The sequence below is a fragment of the Camelus dromedarius genome, chromosome 9 (assembly GCF_036321535.1).
Source record: "Camelus dromedarius isolate mCamDro1 chromosome 9, mCamDro1.pat, whole genome shotgun sequence".
Classification (NCBI taxonomy): domain Eukaryota; kingdom Metazoa; phylum Chordata; class Mammalia; order Artiodactyla; family Camelidae; genus Camelus; species Camelus dromedarius.
Genome location: NC_087444.1, coordinates 71,899,543 through 71,923,198, shown reverse-complemented (window position 1 = coordinate 71,923,198; position 23,656 = coordinate 71,899,543). Strand labels below are relative to the sequence as shown.

The window sequence follows — 23,656 nt, the reverse complement described above, 5'->3', positions numbered from 1 at the left end:
GCTCAGATCCCGCTGGGGCAACAGACCACCTCAAAGACGTAGGAGCTTCGCCTCCCGGTCTCCCCACACTCTCTAACACCAGCCGTCCAGGGACCCAGAACTACTGTGAACTCCATTTCCCAGAAGCCTCTATCTCCCTTTCCGTCCTGCGCCTCTGTCAAAGGACTGCATTTCCCAGAAGGTATGGCGTCCGAAAGCCGGAAATGAAATGCTGCCGTGACATCTTGTTGGGGGTGGAAGGCGGAAGGCCGCTCTCACGGCAGGAGTAGGGGCGGGGTCCGGCTGCAAAGTGGACTCCATTTCCCAGAGACTCCGCGAGTGCGGCGCGTGCGCAGTGTCACGGCGGCGAGCGGAAGATGGCGGCGGCAGCGTTTGTGAAGAGGCGCTGCTGAGGGGGCGCGAGGGGGACGGAGGCCGGAGCCGCGGTGAGCGGGGGCCGGCGTGGGGGCCCGGGGACGAAGGGAGGAAGGACCCTGAAAGAGTAGGGGAGCTGTCGGGGGGAGTGTGGGGACGCTGAGAGGAGAGGGGAGTAGTGACGCTCACGACCCCAGTTTCTTCCCTAGCTCAGGACCCTCCCGTGGCTCCCCGGTGCCCTCAGGGCAAAGTTCCAACGGAGCCGTCAAGGCGCCTCCGCCCCGCCGGCCTCTGCTCTGCCTTTTTGCTCGTTCCTCACTTCGCACAGCTGCACGGGCTTTTCAGTTCCTCAGACTCGCCACAAGCCTTCCCGCCTCAGGCTTTTTGCACATGCCGTCCCCTCTGTCTGCAACATCCTTTTACTCATTCTACCTGGCTAACTCCCATTCATCTTTTGGGTCTCGGCACCAACGTCACTTCCCCTGCGAAGCCCTCTTTTCCCGCCCTCAGTCCCGAAAGCCGCCTTTTAAACGCTCTCATAGGTCTTTGTTCCTTTCCTTCATGTCACTTGTGATCTGATTTGTTATTGGACCTTTTTTTGTGTAGCTCTTTAGTTCTGTCTGTGACCGTGAGCTCCATGGGGGCAGGGACTGGGTACAGTGTTGATCACCGCTGTTCCCAGCACAGCGCAGTCTCACTGAAAACGCCCATTTAATGTTCGTTGAATGAATGAAAGATACACAGAGTGGGGCCGCTCTATGTATATGAGAGGACTCATCATACTTCCCGGTGGGAGTGGGGCAGTGGGACTCCATAAGGAGTACACGGGGAGTGGGGGGCGGAAACAGTGGTTGTTTGTAATAGCAAAAGGCTGCAGACACCCCAAATGTTCTTTCAGTAAGGAGACTGGCAGGGAAAAATTTAATAATATCCACATGATAAAATATTATGCAACTGTAAAAAGGAATGAGGAAAGGGGGCAAAAAAGGAATGAGATGTAGAGAGTGGGCTCCAGCATGTATTAAGTGAAAATCGAAGTGGAAGACAGTGTTTATTGTATGCTCCGTTTTTATGGAAGAAAAGGAGATGTGCGTGTGTAGAGAGAGAGAGAGAGAAAGAGAGAGAGAGAGAATAAACCAAAAAGGGGAAGAGGAAGGACACAGGGTAAAAAGTTTGGGTGGATCAGTGTATTCTCATCATGAAAAGAGTGGAGAAGTTCATCATGAAAAGGTTCATTATGTTCTAATGGGAAACAGCAGTATACTGGATTATTGGGTGGCCATGGCCTTTGGCCTGTATGAAAAGACCTGGGGTAGGGGAGCAGTTCCTTTCAGAGAGGCAGTCCAGCTTAGTGGTGAGAAAGATAGATTCTGCAGCCATACTGCTAGGTCTACATCTTACAAGTTGTGAGCTTTGGTCAAGTGTCTTTACCTCCTTGGACTTGGAATTTCCTTACCTGTGAAATGGGGATGAAAAATAGTATCCACCTTGAAGAGTTGGTGTTGTGAGGTTTAGATAAGTTAATATGTATATTAGGATTGTGCCCCAGTGCATATTAAATTGTCAATAAATATTAGGTGAAAAATAATTAGGTTATTTTTCAAGCATTCTAGAGCGAAAGGGTAGGGATACTAAGGTCAGTGATTGTTGAAGCCCTTTGGCATTCACTTAGCAGATTTTTATTGAACACTTACTGGTACCAAAAATTGTTCCATGCTGGGAATAGAGAAAGTTCACACACACACACACACACACACACCCTCTGCTCTCATGGAGCTTATAAATATGTAGTGTGTTGATGATAATAAATGCCATGGAGAAAAATAAAGCAACACAGATGGGAAGAGGAAATTGAAATTTGAAGTAGGGTGGTCAGGCAAGACCTTACTGTTGGAATATTTGAGCTGAGACCTGAAGGAAATAAGGAGGGAGGGAGTTGTGCCAGTATCTGACAGGAGGAGTATTCCGGACAGAAGGAAGAGAAGTACCAAGGCTTTGAGGAAGTGGTATGCTTGGCGTGATGACAAGGAGGCCAGAGTGACTGGAGCAGAGAGAGCTGGGAGGGAAATGAGGGCAGAGGTAGGAGGGGCCGGATCACATAAGGCCTTATGGGCCTTGGTGAGGACACTGGCTTTCACTTTAGGAAGGATACGGGGGTGACAGGCATCAGGGAGACTAGGAAGGAGGCTGTTGGGTAGTCATTCAGCAGATACCTGTTGAATAAACTACTGTGTACGGTATGTTATGTTCATTTTATTTGTTTTAATTTTTTCTGTCGGGGGGAGGTAGTTAGGTTTACTTATTTATTTTTAGAGGAGGTACTGGGGATTGAACCCAGGACTTTGTGTATGTACTCTACCACTTGAGCTATACCCTGCCCACCATGTTCATTTTAAAAAATGAATCTTTTTTACCCTCCTCAAATTATTAACAGTTTATGCAGTAGCCTTCAGATTTCTTTCTGTGCACATAAAAATAGTAGCTGTACTTACCTCGTGTTTACCATGTATACTAAATAATCTACTACTCAGAATAGTCCTGGGAGGTAAACACTGTTTCCATTGCTGTTTCACAGAAAAGGAAACTGAGACCCAGTTGTTTCTTGTCTCAGGTTATTCTGTGTATCCATACACAAACTTGAGAAAAATCAATTGAATTCTTCTGTGATGCAGCAGACTGTCATTGTCATCTTTTTATGATGATAATACATTGAGATCCATCCATTTTTTTAAGTATTTTTCTTCCCTTTTCTACTTTTTGGTTTTTCCTTTCAGTTTTTTTTTTTAACATACACATATTTTCCTTTCTTTTGTAAAAAGGGAGCATACAGTAAACATTGTCTTCATTTTGCTTGTTTTTCCTTGTTTATCAGTGTATAGAGATTTTCCTTATTCTTTCTTCTCCTTTCCCGCATTCCTTTTTACAGTTGCATAGTATTTTATTATGTGGATGTATCATAGTTTTTCAGCCAGTCTCCCTATTTGAGAACACTTGGGTCAATAGTAGTCTTTTACTGCTAGGAATAGTACTGTAATTGACATCCTTCTTATTTCATAATTTTGCCAGTGCAACCTTGGGACAAAGTGTTCCCCACCTCAGCCTTTTAAAAAACAACTTCGTAGTATTCCAGAAAATGGCTGAAACAATTTATTTAAATTAGGCCTTCTTTGATATATTGAGTACTTACTATGTGCAGGACTCTGTGGCTAGGGTTCCTCAGAGCTGTGTTTTAGAAAGCCTGCTCTGGTGTCCAGTCCAGAGTGCAGCCCAGATAGAGAGACAAGAGGCACTGAGACCAGTGAGATGGCTGCTGTGTGTTCATTTGTTCAGTCATTCAGCAGATGTTTATGGTCAGCCCGCTATGTGTAAAGTACTGGAGGTGAGGCCTCATACTACGCGACATACATCCTCTGAGCTGGGAGACATCAGTGTCTCCCAGATTACAACCCCATGGACACATAGAGTCTGACCCCAACTCTGGATGGGGGAGGGACTTCAAAAGACCCAACAGGGACCAAACAGGCTGGAAAGGAGTGTTGAGCCCTTTGCAGATGGTGGGGTAAAAGTCCAGAGCTTGATCTATCCTCTTCTCCAGGAAGCATTGGACAGCAGTCATGGCAGGCAGCAGTGGGGACAGCGTCACCCGCCGGAGCGTGGCATCACAGTTTTTCACACAAGAGGAGGGGCCGGGCATTGATGGCATGACCACCTCAGAGAGAGTGAGCATGGAGAGAAGGGGTTGGAGTGGGGAGGCACAGGCCCTGTGTTGGGTGATTCACCCTCAGGTGATGGAGCCCAGGGAGTGCTGAAGGGGCTGGACTGGCAAGGCGAGCACCATCACCTGCCTTTCACCTTCCCTCCAGGTGGTGGATCTCCTGAACCAGGCAGCACTGATCACCAATGATTCAAAGATCACGGTGCTCAAACAGGTGAGGGGGAGGCGGTGATGCTGGGCTAAGCAGGACAAGGGAGGCGGGAGGGGAACCTATGAAAAAGAAGTCACTGGTAATAACACTAGTGTCCACATTTAAGGACTTGGGATATGCCTGCCACAGTGCTCAGTGCTATGCAGCCATGCTCTCATTGAATTCTCGCAAAAGTCCTATGAGGCAGGGTAATTTCATCCCCATTTTATGCAGAGGGAAGCAGAGTCTCAGAGCTTAAATAATTAGCCCATAGTCATTCTGCTAGGCTCTGGCTGAACTAGGACTTGGATGCTGGATTCAAACTCCAAATCCTGTGCTCTTGATCCTCGTATTTCCTCTCTACCAGGATTCTATCCTGTGACGAAGACTTGCAGGTCACCAGACAGTGAGGACCCAGAATGGGCAGGGCTGCGAGGGAAGAGCCCGGGGGGCTGTGGAGACTAGAGGAGGCTCCTGACCCAACCTAGGGATGAGGAATCAGGGAGGGCTTTCTGAAAAAGGGACATCTGAGCTGAGACCTGGAGGATAAGGAGAGAAGCTGGCCAAGTGAGAGAGGGAGAGCATCTCGAGCAGAGGGCAGAATAGCCCATGCAAAGGCAGAAGAGGACTGGAGAGGAGAGGGGAGGGGCAGGTACTGGGTGTGGTTCAGAGCAGGAGGCGGGTCCAGTTCAGGGGTTGGAGGGTCAGGTTGCCTGGATGAGAACCCCAGTTTTACTTGCCCAGTGTGTGGAGTCAGGTAGCCACCTCCACGTTAGCAGTAGAGTGGGGTCTTGGCCACCTCGTAGGGTGGCCGTGGGGTCCATTCAATAGTACCTTGGGTTGTAGGAGCCAGGCCTGTGCCGGCACTGATTTTCTATGAGAATATCTTGGGGAAGGGCTTATTCCGAAGAGCCTGGCAGATACAAGGGCCTCAGGAAATGGGTTCTCACTGTCATAAAATGCCTGCTGAATTGTGGTGGTTGAGTGGGGAGTAGAAGCAGAAAGAGAATGGAGTGAATCGATGGATGAGCCTCAGGAAGGTAGGGGGCCTGCAGCACTTCCCTCATTAGCCCTTTTTCTGTCACATATTCAGTGTCCTCCAGTACCTGCGCCTTGTCCGAGCTTCTCGTTGAAGCTGCACAGCAGCCCTATAAATTGTTGTTTTATGATTCCCATTTTGCAGAAGAGCAAACCGAGACTCAGAAGAAGCCACTTGCCCAGGCTGTGGTGGGGTGGTGGAGCCAGGATTTGAACTGAGTTTATCTACTATCTACTCCCCTCCCCATGCTGTTTTCTCCTACGTGTTCCGATCGGCACTGATTGGACCCTGGTTTTATATGTGTGTTCCTCGTTCCCATCCCCAATCTCCTTCCAGGTCCAGGAACTGATCATCAACAAAGATCCCACACTACTGGACAACTTCCTGGATGTGAGTGACCATCGGGACAGAAAGGGTATGGGTTTGGGGATCAGGGAATCCTGGTGCAACTTTGACCCACCTTCTTCCTGACCTTGGCAGGAGATCATCGCATTCCAAGCAGACAAGTCGATTGAAGTGCGCAAATTTGTCATCGGCTTCATTGAGGAGGCATGGTAGGGAGCAACCCTGCTGGAGTTGGCCTCTTTGGTTCCTAGCCTGGCCCTGCCCTAAGAGTCTTGCCCTCTGCTTCCCAGACTCATCCTTCCTCCCATCCACACTGACTCCTCAGCAAATATTTAATAAGGTCAAAAGCTTAGATTCATCCACGATTCCTCTGCTTCTCCTGTACTTCACAGCTACATCATCAGTAAGGACTGTCGGTTCTGCCTTCACATTATAAACAGCATCTGACCATTTTTCAGTCACTTCCCTTGCTGTTACTCTGGTCCAAGCCACCATTACCTCCTGCTTAGATGACTTCAGTGGCCTTCTGTCTGGCTCCCCTGCTTCCACTATTTTTTTTTCCCCCTTAATTGAGGTGAAATTCATAAAACATAAAATTAATTATTTTTAAGTGAACGATTCAGTGGCATTTAGCACATTCACAGGCTAGTTCCAAAATGTTTTATTCCTGCAAAAGAAAACACTGTCCCAGTTGCCTGCTTCCTCTTGCACACAGTGGCCAGAGTGATCCTGCTGAAATGTAAATCAGATCTCCACCCTCCCTGCTCTTGGGTCTTCACTGGCTCACTGTCTCACTTAGATTGAAACCCAACTCTTCACCCTTGCCTCTCCTCCTGGTGGCCTTTCTGATCCTCACTTATGTCCCCAGGCCTCCCTTTTGTTCCTCAAAATACGCCATTCCACTTCACGGCCTCTCTTTGCTGTGTCTGCAGAGGACGCTTTCCCCCAGGGAGCTTGCTCCCTCCCTTTCGGCTGGTCTTCCTCAGCGAGCCCTTTCTGGCCACACCTGCCACACACGTCTGATATCCTGTCTGCACTGTTCTTTATAATTTCTCACCAGTCAAAATTCCATTATGCTTCTCTTTACCCATAGAAATGCCAGCTCCACAAGGGCAGGACTTTTCTGTATTGTGGACTGTGTAGATTATATTCTGTTTAAAGTTATTATAAAATGTTGGCTACATTTCCTGTGTTGTACAGTATATCCTTGTAGCTTATTTATTTTATACATAGTAAAATGTATACTGTATACCCCTGCCCCTATCTTGCCCGTCCCCCCTTCCCTCTCTCCACTGGTAACCACTAGTTTTGTAGGGGGTTTTTGGAGGGTGGGGGAGATATAGTTGATTTACAATATTATAATAGTTTCAGGTATATGACATAGTGATTGAACATTTTTATAGATTATTACTGGGAGAATTTGTGGTAAATTTTCTGAGTTTGCCAAAAAACTATTTGTTCAACAGGTATGTCACATAACTGCTGTGTACCAGGCAGTTGTGTAAGGCTGTAGAATATAACAGTGAAGAAAAACAGATACTGTTCCTGCCTTCATGTAGCTGACAGTTTCCTATTTTTTGACTGATTAGCTTAATATCTAATGTCAGATTGTAACATGCTATGAAAATTCACATTCTGAGTTCTAGGTATAGCCTTGAATTTCTTTATTCACTGGACAAATATTTATTGAAGGCCTTTCATTCTTTCCTTCAACAAAAAATGAGACTCTGCTAGTATTCAGACTGGAAAGAGTCCCCCACTTTCAGAGCCCTCAGACTTAGATAAACAAATCAGTAAGCAAAACTAGTGATGACATAAAGCAAAGTGTGTTGAAGTAATAATGGCTAATATTTATTGAATGCTTTCTACACTGTTCTAAGCACTTTATATGTATTGTTGCAATTTTCACAACAAGCCATGAGGTGGGAACTATTCTAAATGAGACAGAGTGGCTCGTCCAGATTCACAGGGTTGTCAGGCTGTGCTGCCCCTTATGTGAACAGCAAGGCCCTAACAGCAAAAGAGAGTGGGGGGTGAGGACCAACCTAACAGTGTTTGGGGGCAGCTGTTTCCAGAGGTGCCAAGCATTGTTCTCAGCTTCCAGATGTGCTGGCAAACAAGACAGGTACAGTCCCTGACTCTGCCCACCTCCATTCCAATCTCCTGGCGCACTGACCCTGATTTTCCTTTTCTTATGGACCCCAGGCTCCCATTGCCCAAAGACCACCTTGACTGTGCCCTTTTTCCTCCATCTCCCAGCAAGCGAGACATTGAGTTGCTGCTGAAACTGATTGCGAACCTCAACATGCTTTTAAGAGATGAGAATGTGAATGTGGTGAAGAAGGCCATCCTCACCATGACCCAGCTCTACAAGGTGGCCCTGCAGGTGAGAGCTCTCTCCCCACCTGGAGCTGTCCTAGCCTGGCAGGTCTCATTTACAGACTCATCAGTCAGAATTCAAAACCAGGGTCAGATCAAAATTCTTCATGGGCAAGATGTGCTGTTGATCTTTGCGAACAGAAAACAGGGGGATCTAATGTCTAATGGTCAGGGAATTGCCATGAACCCATCCTTCCATCCATCTGTTCACTGATACATTTAACAGATGTTCCCAGAGTACCTGATCTGTGACCAGGATGGGCTGCCTGGGTGCACACTATGGTGTGTTGTACATTAATGTTAATGAAATGAATGAATCTATTTAATCTCTGCCACCAACTTGTGAGGTCAGCATTATTATTCCTTTGGCTTCCTTAAGATCTGAGCCTTCATCACTCTGGGTTGTCACTGTCTGTGAACGTAATGAGGGCAGGACCAGACCTGGCTTGGTCACCACTGGGCCCTGTCTCCAGCATCACCTAGCACAGGGCTGGGAACAGAATTGTAACTCAGTAAATGTTCCCCAAATGACTGTTCATCATCATTTATGGGGTTGTCAGTTGATGCCTTGTTCCCATCTATCTGTCTGTCCATCCCTCCCTGGCCCACTCACAGTGGATGGTGAAGTCACGGGTGATCAGTGAGCTCCAGGAGGCCTGCTGGGACATGGTGTCTGCCATGGCTGGGGACATCATCCTGCTGTTGGACTCTGACAATGACGGCATCCGTACCCACGCCATCAAGTTTGTGGAGGGCCTCATCGTCACCCTGTCACCCCGAATGGCTGACTCGGAAGTGCCCCGACGCCAGGAGCATGACATCAGCCTGGACCGCATCCCTCGTGACCATCCCTACATCCAGTACAGTGAGTGCTACCCATCAGCTGGTGCCATTTGTCAGTCACTACACTGGCTCCCCCCCCCCTTTTTTTTCTTGGTTTTTAATTTCTGGAGTCAGTTTATTACAGGGCTTGAGAGCCCTCATGCAACACTCAAATCTCAGTTTATTATTTTTGAGCCTATTTCTTCCTTAATAAATTGGGGGTCATTACTATGGCATCTACTTTAGAGTGTAGGTATGAGCTTTTGGTGAGTTAACATGGCTGGCATAGTAAGCATTCTCCAAATATTAGCTATTCTTATATATGGTTTGACAACCTTTTGAACTCGGCAATATTATTTTAAGTTACATATTTTCCTAATCATATTGTATTCAGATGCTACACAATATTCTGTAGTATGGTTTCATCACATTCTATTTTTTATTCACTGTTTCAAATAATGTGGTATCCAGTATGTTTTTGCATAAGAAATGTCAAGAAAGATATCCACCAAAGTTGTTAAAGGTTAACTTTTGGTGACTGGATCAAAGACCTTTGAGTTCTTTGTGTATGTACGCATGTATACGTGTTCAAAATTTCACATCAGTGTAGTTCAGATAGATTCCTTATGGTTGGATATTTTAAATTAGTTCTGCTCTTTTACTATTGCAAGCCCTTGCTTTGAGCATCATCTCTAAATTTTTATACTCATTAATAGTCTTATAGTCAAACTCATCAACCCCTAAATTTTCTGTGTTTTTTAAGCCATTCACAGCCATGCGTGTACAAGGATCTTTCTCCTTTTGGCCCCAAAGACTGCTCTCTCTGGAGGCCAGGGAGAAAGGCCCCAACTAACTGGTCCTCTTCTCTCTCTCATTAGATGTGCTGTGGGAAGAAGGCAAGGCAGCCTTAGAGCAGCTGCTCAAGTTCATGGTGCACCCCGCTATCTCCTCCATCAACCTGACCACAGCCCTGGGCTCCCTCGCCAATATTGCCCGCCAGAGACCCATGTTTATGTCTGAGGTGATTCAGGCTTACGAAACCCTGCACGGTAGGTTGGTCCCCTCCCCCTCTCCTTCCCTGTCCACTGGCCAGTCCCCTCTTCCCTGAGGAAATGTGAGCTAGGTAGCAGGCCCCCAGGGGATTCATCATCAATTTAGTAGGTCGTGGACACAAGGAAGGATTCTCTAGAATAGACCCAGATCTTTTGGTGATTGCATGTGAAAGAAATCTGGTTCAGAGCTGGCTTTAATATTGAGATACGTGTAGGTGAAATGACCTGATGTCTGTGAAGGACTTTAAAATATTCCAGCTCTTCCCCTTTCTCCCTAAAAAAGCAGGATAGATGTGCCAAGGTCAGCAAAATATTGTTGGTGGGTACATGGTGATTCATTAGACTTCTCTACTTTTGTGTGTATGTGAGAACTGAAGTCTGGGATTGAGGCATGAGTGTGTGCACACCATGAATCTGTCTCCATCTCTTGGCTCTTATATGTCTCTTTCCATGTGGTATCGAAAATGGCCCCCAGTTGCTCCAGACTTCCATTCTGTCTGCTTGGCAACCTCAGGAGAAAGAGAGTGTCTCATTCCCAGTCATTCCAGCAGAAGTCCAAGGACTGATGCTCATTGTTTCTGATTGGCCAGGAAGACATTGTGAGCTTATCTCTGAACCAATCACAATGGTCAGATGATTGCAGTGTTCTTACTGGCCTTGAATCTCTTGCCCACTTGGACTGAGAATGGAGCCAGGGTGGTTCCCTCAAAGGAAAATAGGGGTGTTGTTGGCTGAGGAAGTGGGGAATGATGCTGGCCAGGCAACATTACAGGCATCCTCTTTCGCTGTGGAACAGGGGAGGCCCACATGTCAAGGTGATTGTTAGACATTAGAAAATCATTCTGGTGTCTGGGACCAACGATCAACTGTTTTAGAAGTTCATTTGGGATGTTCTGGAGGTGAAGGGATAGCCTTCCCCAGGGCAAGCATGTTGGAATTTCCAGACCAGAGATGGAGGGAGATGAGACTTTATGTGTGATAAACGGGAGGGTGAGTTTTCTCTTTGTTTTAAGGTTGACTAATACTGAAGGAGACCTCTCAAGGGTTTTGAGTATCAGCTTGTATGGGGGAAGGGCATGCATTAGATCTGAGAGTGAAGGAATTTTTCTAGGATATGCCTGCAACCACTGCCCAAGCTAGGGTTTAGGAAGTGAGGCTGGCAGGGCCCCATGAGCCCTGTGTACAGCATGAAGCTCTTGCTACTTTCCTCACAGCCAACCTGCCCCCAACGCTGGCCAAATCTCAGGTGAGCAGCGTGCGTAAGAACCTCAAGTTGCACCTGTTGAGTGTGCTGAAGCACCCAGCCTCCTTGGAGTTCCAGGCTCAGATCACCACCCTGCTGGTAGACCTGGGCACACCTCAGGCTGAGATCGCCCGCAATATGCCCAGTGGCAAGGATGCCCGCAAGCGGCCCCGAGACGACTCAGATTCCACGCTCAAGAAGATGAAGCTGGGTGAGCTGAGGAGCCGAGTCAGGCCTGGGAGGAGGTGGTGGCAGGGAGTGGCCTTGTGAAATGTTAAATTATCTACAGGAAACTGTGAGCTGAATGTACATTATAAATTATATTGTATAAACCTGATGACATATAATAAATGATATCAAAATAGAATCATTAAAATATATAATATACTTAAAAGTAATTACGAACTACTTAAATTATACAGAGAGGGATAAAATGAAAATAGTCTGCTTTTTATCTGTCTCCCCAAAAGTAACTGCTCCTTAGGTGCTAACACTTTTCCTTTCAGAAATGCCTTATATGTATGGAGAGTTCTTTCCTGTGTTTCATTTATAAATCTATTTTCTTTTTGAAGTAATTTTTAATGATTGTATTATTTATTAATAGTGTCGACCATGACAGTCTTCCTTACTCCAAAATTTTTTAAAAATCAATCATGATTGTTTCTAGAATATTTATGAATCAAGGTTTGTTTGGTTTTTTTAATTGAGAAAAAACTTATTTTAATATAAGGAGTGAGGTAGGGATCTCTAAGCATACAAAGCGAAATGTTCTGTACCTTATTTGTTCAGCAGTCATCTTGGAGCTCTTTCTATATCTGCACATAGAGATCTACTGCATCCTTTTAATGGTGGCATAATTGTCTGTAGAGCTCATGGACCACTTTAACCAATCCCCCTGTTGATAGATGTTTCATTTGTGTCCATTATCTTTAAAGTATGAATATTGCTGTAGTGTAACAGTCTTACGTGTCCAGTCATCAGACAAATTCCCAGTAGTAGGATTGGTAAGGTAGAGGGCTTGTACATTTAAAGTTCTTTTCTGTGGACCAATTTTATTTTTCTATTACTTTAAAGTTTTTATTTTGAGATAATTTTGAACTTGCAGATATTTTACAAGAATAGTACTGAACACTCCTGTTTACCCATCACAAGGTGGGATCGCACGATGCGTTTAGTTGTCATGTCCCTTGAGTCTCCCAAATCATTTCTTCAGCCTTCTTCTGTTTCATGACCTTGATGTTGTGAAGAGTCCAGGACAGCTGTTTACTAGAATGTCCGTCTTTTGGGGTTTGTCTGCTCTTGCCTCCTGATTGGATTCGGGTTCTGGACTTCTGGCAGGAACACTGCAGAAGTGATACCTCCCACCTCCCCCGTGTGTTATAAGGAGGTACATGATGTCAGTTTGACCCATTATTGGTGATGGGAGTTTGATCTCTTGGTGGAAGTGATGACTGCCAGCTTCCTCTAGTGTAAAGTACCTTTTTCCCTTTGTAAATAATAAACTGAGAGAGTTACTTGAAACTATATGAAATATCAGTTCCTCTTCAAACTTTCACCCAGTGGTTTTAACACCCATTGATGATTGTTGCCTGCATCTGTTATTACTATAATGGTTATAAAAGATTTCCTTCTACATTTGTTACTTGGCATTTCTGCTGTAAGGAAGAGTTTTCTTTTCTTCTCCCTACTTTATTATCAGTGTGGACTTGTGAATTCTTGTTTATTGTCTGGGTTATAATCCGTTATTCTTGTTATTCACTTTGTTGCTCAGATTGCCTCATATTTAGCAGTGGGAGCCTTTGAGCTGGGCTCCTGTGTCCTTTAATGTGTCCCATAAGTTTTTTTGAGCATTTCTTATTTTCTGGCGTAACAAGATGTTCTAGACTCATCTTGTACTTTCCTTACTGCAGTCTTGGAAACAGCCATTTCTCTAAGGTGCCCTGGTTTCTCTTAAACAGGGAATAGTTTCAGAAATCAAGATTTGAGCACTGGATCCATTAGTACTGGATACATTTAAATTCTTGATAGCAGTTTTCCTAAAAACTGCACCAGTGTACACAACCCCAGTGGTGTGTGAGTGCCAATTACCCTCCTCTTACCAGGCCTGGACATTCTGTAAACTCTGGGTTTAAACGGTTTTCTGGGTTTAGATTTGCTTTCCTGCATGTGTGTTTAGCTGCGCATTGTTTTACATTTATTGGCTATTTGAGTTTCTGTGTAGTGCCCATTCTATTGGGTTGGTCAGCCTTTTGTAATAGATTTGTATGTGCCCTTTGTTAATGCAGGGTATCAGCTGTTTGTTACATGTGTTGCAAACTTTTTAAAGACGGTAACATTTCATCATATTTTTGCCTTAATCTACTTAAATCGTCACTCTTTTGAACATCCCAGTTTTCCACTTTTATAAATACAGCTTCAAGGAACACCTTTGCACATAAACCTTTTCCTCTAAGGTTCATATTATTTGTTCCTTTGAGCTAGAACCACTGTACTCGTATTCAACCAGCCTGCTATTGTGTGCCATGTGTCTGTACAGTCGGTGCCACAGTGAACTCTCTACACAGTTTACTTTAGTTATAGTGAGTAACCTTTTAAGGTAGATATCTAAAAGTGGAATTGCTGTGTCAAAGAGGTGTGCAAAATTAAAATTATGACCTGTCAAATTTCCCTTCCAAAAGGCTATACCAGTTTATATTTCCACCGTCCACACCCCTACTAACAACTGTCACTACCAACTTTTTATTTGTCAATCATATTGGCAAACTTGCTGGCTTATTAAGATTTTTGTATGTTTTCCTGATTCCTGGTGAGGTTGAGCACTATTTCAAAGATAGATGTTTTTAAACAGTAAAGCTCTGTGAAATTATTAATTAACTTTTTCATCTTTTTGGATGTGCTCAGCCAGGCTGAGATGGCTTATTCTCTTGCCCTAGATGAGGAGAACTGAGGCCTAGAGAGAGGCAGGTGGTCCCCGGGGCTGCACGGCACAGAGGTCTCCATCTGCCGCAGGGCTCCTACTTGCTGAGGCCGAGGAGGCAGGACCACCTGGGGTCCCTGCGAGAAGGGGAGGGCTGGCTGCTCTCTCTCGAGCCAGCATCTTGTCTCCTTCTCTGTTCTAGAGCCCAACCTGGGGGAAGACGACGAGGACAAGGACTTGGAGCCAGGCCCCTCAGGGACCTCGAAGGCCTCTGCCCAGATCTCCGGCCAGTCAGACACAGACATCACAGCTGAGTTCCTACAGCCTCTGCTGACGCCCGACAATGTGGCCAATCTGGTGAGGATGGGTGGGGCTGTTTCCTGCAGGGCAGGGAGGAAGGCTCGCTAGTGTATTTCCTGCCCCTCTGCTCCACACTGCCCACCACTTCCAGATGACATCAGATCTAAAACACTTTTATTCTTAGTGTTGGGAGGATGCAGTCCAGTGAGCCCTCCTCACCTTGAATGGACCTTTTCTTGGATGATCTTTACTCCTTCAGGTGGTCATTTGTCACCACCCCCAGTAGTCCCTCTGGGTGGTCTGAGTCTCCATCCAAACCCACTCACTCTCTCTCTCCTCTCCTTTGCAGGAAAGGTCTGTTAACTGGAGAGTGAACTCCGGGACTTATTTTCTAAGTGGTGTGGGATTGGTGTTGGTGGGGTGGGATGACCTGCATTTTCTTCAGATTTTTAAAGCTGTCCTGCTCCAAAGTGAAAGAACTGCTGGTTTGAATTGATTGGGGTTGGGGGTCTCACATCAGTCCTTTGGCTGTAGCAGCACCAGACCTTTCTGTTGGGTGCTCACAGAGAATGCCTCTTCCCTTGTTCAGCAGCAGTCACTCACAGCTTTCCCTTCTCTGACTAGAGGCTACTAGTTGTTGGGTGATTGGGGTGGCGAGAAGGAGTTTTCTCATCAGCTCAGATCTCTTTGGTGAGCTCCAGGCCTGGACATGAGACCACCTCCTGCATCTTTCTCTCTGGATGTTCCTCAGGCACCTGTCAAAACTAAACTTGTGAAATTTCTCCCCAACCAGTCTTCTACAGGCCCATGGCCCCTCTGTATTCTTCGCACGCATGCCTCTCAGTCTCCAAGCCACAAACTTAGGAGTTAAACTCTTTACCTCCCCATCAACCCCCAGTCCTTCCCCTCTTCTCCATCCCCAAGGCCCCTGCCCTGTCCAGGCCCCACCCTTTCATGCCGAGCACCGCCTGCTTGCTCCCTGGCTCTGCCTTCCACTCTCCCTGTGGCAGCCAGAGGCATCTTTCTCAAGTTCAAGTCCTGACACCTCTCTCCTCAAATCCCTGCCAGGGCTCTTCATTTCCTTCCAGATGAAATTTAAATTCAACTTGCCTCAGGCCCTGTCGGATGAGCTGCCATTAACTTGTTGTACCTTATCTATCCCTGTCACGCTCTGGGAAATTGTCTGATTGTCTTTCTCAAATTACTGGCATGAAGTTGTTCACAGGATTCTTTTACTTTTGAAATGCCTGTTGTCTCTGTAGTAATGTGCCCCTTTTTTGTCCCTAATACTGCATCCTTCCTCTTCTCTTTTTTGTTCATTCTTGCTTGTAGATTTGCTTGTTTTCTTTCTTTTTTTTCTTTTAAAGGTTATATACTTCGTAGATTTGCTTGTTTTCAGTTATTTCAGAGAACTGATTCTTAAATTTTGTTGATAGCCTTTTGTAACTTTTTCTGTTTTATTTCTGCTGTCTTTTTTCTTTCATGTTACTTTCTTTTCACGTTTTTCCCCAAAGTTTTAAGTTAAATACTTGGCTTATTAGTTTTCAGTCTTCCTTTCCATTGTAAGCATTTAATGATCTGATTTTCCAGCTAAGTACCATTTTAGCTGCATCTTACGCATTTTGATTTGTAGTTATTTCCTTATCTTTTTGTTCTAATTATTTTATTATTTAAGAATATGCATTTAAACTTCCAAGCATGTAGGGAGTTTGAAATTATCTTTTGTTACCAATTGCTGACAGATACGGATGTGCTCTATTAGGATACTGAATTTTTTTTAGCTTATATGTGTTTTTCTTCACTTAAATTATTATTTTTTATTCTGATGTGTTTTTTAAATTTATAATTTTTTTACTTTTTGGAGGGGGAGGTAATTAGGTTTATTTATTTATTTGCTCTTAGAGGAGGTGCTGGGGATTGAACGCAGGACCTCATGCATGCTGAGCATGTGCTCTAGTTCTTGAGCTATATCCGCCCCCTGATGTTTTTTTAAAGTCAGTTTCTGGTCCATATTACACTCTTCACTGAACGTCCTTCCACTCTCTGGACAGGGTACCAGCTCTGCTGCCTCTTATCCTTTCCCCATGCTGTCTCTATACCTGAAATATGTATACACACACACCACCACCACCACCCTGCCAATGCAAGACTTCACTCCATTGTCAGTCTGATTCTTGCCCTTCTCTCATTTCTCAGCCTACGTGCCCCTGCCCCAGGGAGCCAAAGCCATCCCTGGCCTTCCTAATGTATCTCATGGCACCCTTTACTTCCTCCCTCGTAAAGCACATTGCAGCAGTATTCATTTTCTTTCTGACTTCCCCAAGAGTCTGAGCTCCATGGAAGCAGGCCTACGTCTGTCCTAGTCACTGCCATTTCCCCAGCATTGGCCTGGGCTTGCAACAGATGCCTGTTGAGTCAGTGAGTAAAGAAAGGCTGCTTTTCCTGGGCATCCGTAGGTCCTCATCAGCATGGTGTACCTGCCTGAGGTCATGCCCGCCTCCTTCCAAGCCATCTACACCCCAGTGGAGTCAGCAGGCACTGAAGCCCAGATCAAACACCTGGCTCGGCTCATGGCCACACAGATGACAGCCGCAGGACTGGGGCCAGGTGAGTGTCATACAGAGCTGACCTGGGCCAGGGGTTTAACTCTGGCCACTGGGTTCACCTTGTTGGAAGAGCACTTCTTTGTAGTGGTGCAAATGAAAATCACATGAGATCTTAAGTGTAAATAATTACGAGTTCCATAGATGGATTGAGTGCTCAATATTTACAGGCCCTGGGCTTTAAAATCCAACGGACCTGGGTTTGAGGTCTGAGTTGGACCAGACTACCTCAGCCACTTAATAGCTATGTGTCTTTGGTCAAGTTACTTAACCTCTCTGAGCCGCAGGTGGTTTCCCATTATAACGCTACTATTGAGGTATAAATTATGTACAGTGAAACACACAGCTCTTACGTGTACACCTTAGTGAATTTTCACGAAGTGAACACACCAGTGTAACAACCACCCAGATGGAGAAGAACTATTACTAGCACTCTGGAAAGTTCCTTCTTGTTCCTTTCCAGTCAGCACTCATGACATCCCCCCTCCAGAGACAACCACCATTCTGATTTCTGTCTCCATAGATTAGTTTTTCCTAGTCTTGAACTTCATATAAATGGGATCATAGAGTGTGGCTTCTTTTGCTCAGCATAAGTTTTTGAGGTTCATGCATGTTGGGATGTGAAGCAGTAGATTATTTTTTATTGCTCAGTGGTATCCCCTTATGTGACTAGGCCACCATTTGTTTATCCACACTCCTCTGTTGATGGACCTGCGGGTTATTTAGTTTTTGGCCATTGTGAATAAAGCTACTGTGAACATTTGTGTACAAGTGTTTTGATGAATGCATGCCCTCATTTACCTTGAGTAAATACCAAGGAGTAGCACTGTTGAGTTACAGGTTTGGGTATATTCAGTGCTATTAGAAACTGCTAATCAGCCTTCCAGAGTGGCAGTACCATTTGATACTCCCACCAGCAGTGAATGACATTTCAAGTTTGAGCCTCGATGGCTGTATTGCAAAATGGGGATGGAAAATGTACCTGCTCCAGAAGAGCCATTTTGCAGATTTAAATGAGCTTTGTGTGTGTAAGCCTTAGAACAGAGGCTCCCCTTGGAGGGGAGCAGGTGGGGCTGACGTGCCTGGAGCCCATTTGCTGCCTCTCCCTCAGGCGTGGAGCAGACCAAACAGTACAAAGAGGAGCCCAAGGAGGAGAAGGTGGTGAAGCCGGAAAGTGTCCTGATCAAGCGACGCCTGTCAGCCCAGGGCCAGGCGATCTCGGTGGTGGGCTCCCTGAGTTCCATGTCCGCTCTGGAGGAGGAGGCACCCCAGGCCAAGAGGAGGCCAGAGCCCATCATCCCTGTCACGCAGCCCCGGTGAGTCCCCTTACAGGTGCTGGTACTGGACTGAGGGCCTGGTTCTTGGTGTGTGTGCATGAGAGACAGACAGGCAAAGACAGATAAACAGAGATTGGTCTGGACGAGGGTCTGATTCCAGAGTCAACACCACAACCACTAAGCCTTAGCCATTGTTTTCTTTTACATCCAAACACCCCCTTACTTATACCTAGAATTGGGATGATAGTATCTCTCTCCAAGGATGGGGAGAATGAAATGAGTTCACAGTGGTGGTTAGATGATTAAATTAGATGAGTCTTGGGGTGGATGGTGATCATCATATAAAGCACTTAGCATGATTCCTAGCATGTAGGAAGTGCTGCTGGTTACTGCCATCATCGTCCCCGTTACCCGCCTTATAGACCACCAGATCCAGCCAGTCCCTGCCCTGTCCCCAGCCAAGGCTTGCCTGACCTACTGCCCCTCCAAGCTCTGTTCCCCTTGCTCCCTCCTCCAGTCACACCAGCCTCTTAATAGCTCTTGAATAGCCAAGCAGGTCCCCACTTGAAGGCCTTTGCATCTTCTGTTCTTTCTGCCTGGAAAGCTCATCCCCCAGATATTTGTGGGTCTTATTCCGTCACTTCATTCAGATCTTCTCTCACACACTGCCTGCTCTATAGAGCAGCTTTCCCTGAGATACCCTTTACAAAACCAAAAGAGCATTCTCTTCCTTCTTGTCCTGCGCCCTGCCGTGCCTCAGAGTCACAGGGGAGTTGGAGAGACAGCACTGGGGGCAGGGGGTGGGGGTCTCTCTATGGCCTGGGGTGGGCCTGGGCTCCAGAAAGGATGTTCTGAGTCACTTTTTCCCTGTCTCTACTCTTCCGTGTAGGCTGGCAGGTGCCGGAGGGCGTAAGAAAATCTTCCGTCTGAGCGATGTGCTGAAGCCCCTGACTGACGCCCAGGTTGAGGCCATGAAGCTGGGCGCTGTGAAGCGGATCCTACGGGCTGAGAAGGCTGTGGCGTGCAGCGGGGCTGCCCAGGTGTGCCCCGTCCCCCCAGCCCAGCCTCCAGTCCCTCTCCCCAAGAGCCTACCTCACATCCCAGCAGAGGGACGATCGCTGGGGACAACCCTCCCTGGCTCCAGATGCCAGCTCTTCTCCAAGCCTCACTCTGTCCTCCTCCATAAAGTGGAGATGATAGCAGCCGCTCCACACAGGTGACGAGGAGGAAGAAGTGTGTGCACGTGCGTGTGCTCTCACTCAGCGCGGGGCCAGCGGCGAGCAAGAGCCCTGCAAGCGCAGGCTGCTGGGTGTTCTGCTTCTTCGTGGTTAACAGTGTTCTTGTTCTTGTTCTTTAGCTTCAGACACACCTGCTTTAAGTCCTGACACTACCACTTGCTTGCATTGCAACCTCAGTCAAGTGCCTTTTTCCTTATTTTTTTAAATTTATTTTTAATTAACCCAAAAGTATATGAACATACTCTCTCTGTTAAAAAATATTTCCAAGCCACAGAGATATCATAGGTCTTTGGACCCCCACCTACATGCCGTCTCCTCCACGGAGGTGACCAATCCAGAGGGGAGGGTATAGCTCAGTGGTAGAGCACGTGCTTAGCATGCACGAGGTCCTGGGTTCAATCCCCAGTACCTCCACTAAAAAACAAAGAAACCTAATTACCTCCCCCAAAACAAACAAAAATAAACAAATTAGGGAAATCCTTCAAGATCTTTTTCTGTGTATTTAAGTATGTAGACGTTACTTCTAGAAATTCAGATATTTATATTTTAGACACAGTTTAGATGTTGATAATGTTGTATTTTAGATATATATAATTTAAGTATTACTCCTAGGAATTTTTAGATGTTACTGCTAGTTTTATTCTGATGACTGAATTTTTTTTCTCCTTTTTTATTTTTTTCTTCCATATAAATGAGACCTACTGAGAGTAAGATTCTTCAGCTTTCCTTCACTTAACACTGGGTCTGCACTCAGGGTCCCTGAGGCTGGGCAAGGCATGATCGTGGGGTGCTTGGGATTGCCAACTCCCACCCACCCACACACACACTCTTCTGTCAGGTGCGCATAAAGATCCTGGCTAGCCTGGTGACTCAGTTCGACTCGGGCCTGAAGGCTGAGGTCCTGTCCTTCATCCTGGAGGATGTGCGGGCCCGCCTGGACCTGGCCTTCGCCTGGCTCTACCAGGAGTACAACGCCTACCTAGCAGCTGGTGCCACGGGCACCCTGGACAAGTATGAGGACTGCCTCATCCGCCTGCTCTCCGGCCTGCAGGAGAAGCCAGACCAGAAGGATGGGTGAGGGGGATGGCCCTGCACCCTCCTGTCCCCAAGAGTCCCCCTCCTGTGTCCTGCCTTTCCTTTCTGGTTTCTGACCACCTCCCTCCTCATCACCTACCGAGTCAGCCCTGCCTGCACCCACCCCGAGTCTCCTCGCTCTCCCCACTCTGCATGCACCAACAGGTAGCTTCAGTGCAGGCTCTGGGTCACGCACCCCGGACTTGTTCCCCAGCTCTGCTGCTTGCTCTCTGCCCTGTGTCACTCACCCTCTTGGCCTCCGTTTTCTTATATAATACATAATAAGTAACAGTGCCTGCTTCAGAGGCTTGTTGTGGAGGTGACTTACCATCACTGTCTCTTGCCAGAATCCATTCTGTAGCTTCCTACTTATCCTGGACCTCCAGCTTACCCATTCTCCACACAGCAGCACAGGAATTTTATAATGTAAATCCTGTCTTGGTATTTCCCCAGTAAAACCTTCCATTGTTCTCATGAAAAAAGCAACTTCTTACTCTGCCCTATGAGACCTGTGTAATCCATTCCCACCAACCTCTGTAGCCTCTTTTTTTGCCTCTCTGCTTTTCACTGCCCCAAGCTATAGCCGCACTGGCCTTCAGTCTTCTGTTCCTTGAGCATGCAGAGTTCAGGACTTGGCACTTACTGTTCTCTCTACCTGGAATGCTCTCCGCCCTACTTCTTGCGTGGCTGGCTCCTTCTCATCTACCGATGTTGACTGAAGTATCATAGCAGCCTTTTGTGGCCACTCCATCTCTAACAATACCCTTTCCCACCCCATTTGCCCTGTCATTCCCTCCCACTGCTGTATTAAAAAAGCTAGGGGAGACATTTGACAAGGGGGAGGAACTGAGTTTCCAAAAGGTAGTCTCTGCCCAAGTCAGTCTGAACCCTGCTCTGTTGCCTCCAAAGCTCTATAACCAGGGGGTTGAACAAGCTGTTTGTGAGGGGGAGCCCTGCCAGTTCTGTGCACTGCAATCAGCAGGACAGGGAAGGGGGCCTCTCCTCTGCAGCTGTTCCCTGTCCCTCCCTCTCTGGCAGGATCTTCACCAAGGTTGTACTAGAGGCACCACTGATCACCGAGAGCGCCTTGGAGGTGATTCGCAAGTACTGCGAGGATGAGGTGAGGACGGGTGGCAACTCTCCCTCCATCCCCAGCACTGTGGTGCAGGCAAGAGTCCTGCTTGCTGCAGCCTGTGGAAGGGGGCAGGGCCCTTTGTTGGGTGTTAGGGTGGAATCTGAAGGGTGCACAGCCTAGACCTTGTGGTGGGAGTTCTGTGAGGTACCTGGTGCTTGTGTCCAGTACAAGATCTGACTGAGGCAAGGGAGACATCCCAAAGACACACCGCAGGTACCTTGAGCTTTGGTTGCCCTCCTTCCTGCCGCAGAGTCGCACCTACCTGGGCATGTCCACTCTTCGAGACCTGATCTTCAAGCGCCCGTCCCGCCAGTTCCAGTACCTGCATGTTCTGCTAGACCTCAGCTCCCATGAGAAGGACAAGGTGATGCCCCACTGCTCTCTGCTGGGCTACACTGAGTCCTTCCTCTGTCCTTAGTAACCAGTCCAGCCTTTTCCACATTCCCCTGAAAGTTTCTGGGCCTAATGCCCTCCTTGCGACAATGTTTTGGTGGTGGTGGTGGTTTTTCCATTTACGATGGCATGAAGCTACCAAGAATGTACACAAACATACACATACTCACCCCCCAGGAAAGGCAGTCCCATTCTTGCTCTTATTCCACCCGTGTTGGTGCGCCCCTCTTAAGGCCTGGTGCTGTGCTAGGACCTGGTGGGCACTGACCAGGAGGGGAGCCAGTGTGACCTTTCAGCAGAAGTTGCAACCCTGGTGGCTGGGGAAGGGCGGTGCTTTAAGGAAGGAAAAGGGGACATGTGAGCCAAGACATGAGTAGTTGGATGTGCCCTGGACAGAGGGGACAATGTGTGTGCATGTGTGTGATCAAGAGGGCCCTCGGTCCATCCATACTCCAGCCTTTGCCAGCTTCTTTCTGATGTTTCGTGTTCGTTCACTCAGCAGACCCTCACGGCACACACTGTAGGTTGGCCCTCTGGTGCTCTTGGGGCCAAGGTGGTGCCCAAGACCGACCGCTGTCCTCGTGGCTCCCAGCAGGGGATATCTTGAGTGAAACAGGATATAGCCAGCAACAGGCATTCCAAAAAAGAAAAAGCAGGCATTCCAGGTGTGGAACCCTTTTGTGCCAAGTCTCAGTGACAGGGAGAATGCTGTCACTTTTGAGGAACTGAGGAGAGCCCCTTCTGGTTGGAGCATAGCAACTGAGGCAAGAAACGAAAACAGATGAGGCTGGGCAGGTAGATGGTGAGCTGGTGAAGGGCCCCAAGTTGATCCAGGAAACCTCTCTCTCCAGCTGGTGACCAGTCTTGAGCACAGATAACTCAGCTGGGCTGTGCCTTTCTCAGACTTGGACTTGTTTTCACACTGGTGCTGCTGAGCTCAGAACAGCTGTCTCCCCCTCCACCATCTTGCCCCCTCATCTCCCCGCTCTCTCCTCAGGTGCGTTCCCAAGCCTTGCTGTTCATCAAGCGCATGTACGAGAAGGAACAGCTGCGAGAGTATGTGGAGAAATTTGCCCTTAACTACCTGCAGCTCTTGGTCCACCCCAATCCACCATCTGTGCTGTTTGGAGCTGACAAGGACACAGGTCTGGTGCGGGTTCTTCAGAGGCATGCTGAGCACCTGCTGTGTCCTGGCCTCTGGGCTGGGCCCTGGGGATAGAGCTGGATCTGAGCTGAGCCCTGCCCAGCCTGCGAGGGAAGACAGCCAGACAGTAATAACTGGAATGAGCAGGCCTCAGGTGGTGAAACCAGGGGTCTGCAGGAGTCCAGAGAGGGTGCCTGACCCCGCCTGAGGGGTCAGGGAGAACATCCTGGAGGAGGGGACAGCTGGGCTGAAAGCCAAGGACAGAGCTAGCCAGTGATGGGACTCCAGGATGAGCCAGGGAGGATCATCGCAGGCCCGTTCCCTCAGCAAAGCTCCGGGTCCTCCAAAACTACGGATGGGGAGATGCGGGCTCCAAGAGAATGGACCATTAAATTGGAAGATTCAGGCTGTGGCAGGAAGCACAGGAGCCCCAGTG

At 47.3% G+C, this 23,656-nt stretch overlaps 1 protein-coding gene and 1 non-coding gene across 2 annotated transcripts in view; both read left to right on the top strand.

The window, feature by feature from the left end:
• Window positions 1-274: 274 nt before the first annotated feature.
• Window positions 275-23,656, top strand: part of SYMPK (symplekin scaffold protein) — a 34,054-nt gene continuing 10,672 nt past the window's right edge. Inside the window, exons 1-17 of the mRNA XM_010987574.3 lie at window positions 275-425; window positions 3,950-4,073; window positions 4,218-4,283; window positions 5,635-5,688; window positions 5,779-5,852; window positions 7,903-8,029; window positions 8,638-8,887; window positions 9,723-9,893; window positions 11,111-11,350; window positions 14,259-14,413; window positions 16,813-16,963; window positions 18,071-18,275; window positions 19,126-19,276; window positions 20,313-20,548; window positions 21,587-21,668; window positions 21,934-22,047; window positions 23,074-23,221. Of these exons, the coding sequence (XP_010985876.2) occupies window positions 3,969-4,073; window positions 4,218-4,283; window positions 5,635-5,688; window positions 5,779-5,852; window positions 7,903-8,029; window positions 8,638-8,887; window positions 9,723-9,893; window positions 11,111-11,350; window positions 14,259-14,413; window positions 16,813-16,963; window positions 18,071-18,275; window positions 19,126-19,276; window positions 20,313-20,548; window positions 21,587-21,668; window positions 21,934-22,047; window positions 23,074-23,221 (2,329 nt within the window). The 5' untranslated portion in view covers window positions 275-425; window positions 3,950-3,968. The remainder of the gene's footprint in view (window positions 426-3,949; window positions 4,074-4,217; window positions 4,284-5,634; window positions 5,689-5,778; window positions 5,853-7,902; window positions 8,030-8,637; window positions 8,888-9,722; window positions 9,894-11,110; window positions 11,351-14,258; window positions 14,414-16,812; window positions 16,964-18,070; window positions 18,276-19,125; window positions 19,277-20,312; window positions 20,549-21,586; window positions 21,669-21,933; window positions 22,048-23,073; window positions 23,222-23,656) is intronic.
• On the top strand, window positions 19,816-19,888 carry TRNAA-AGC (transfer RNA alanine (anticodon AGC)). The gene has a single exon. It is a non-coding gene; the product is annotated as a tRNA-Ala (tRNA).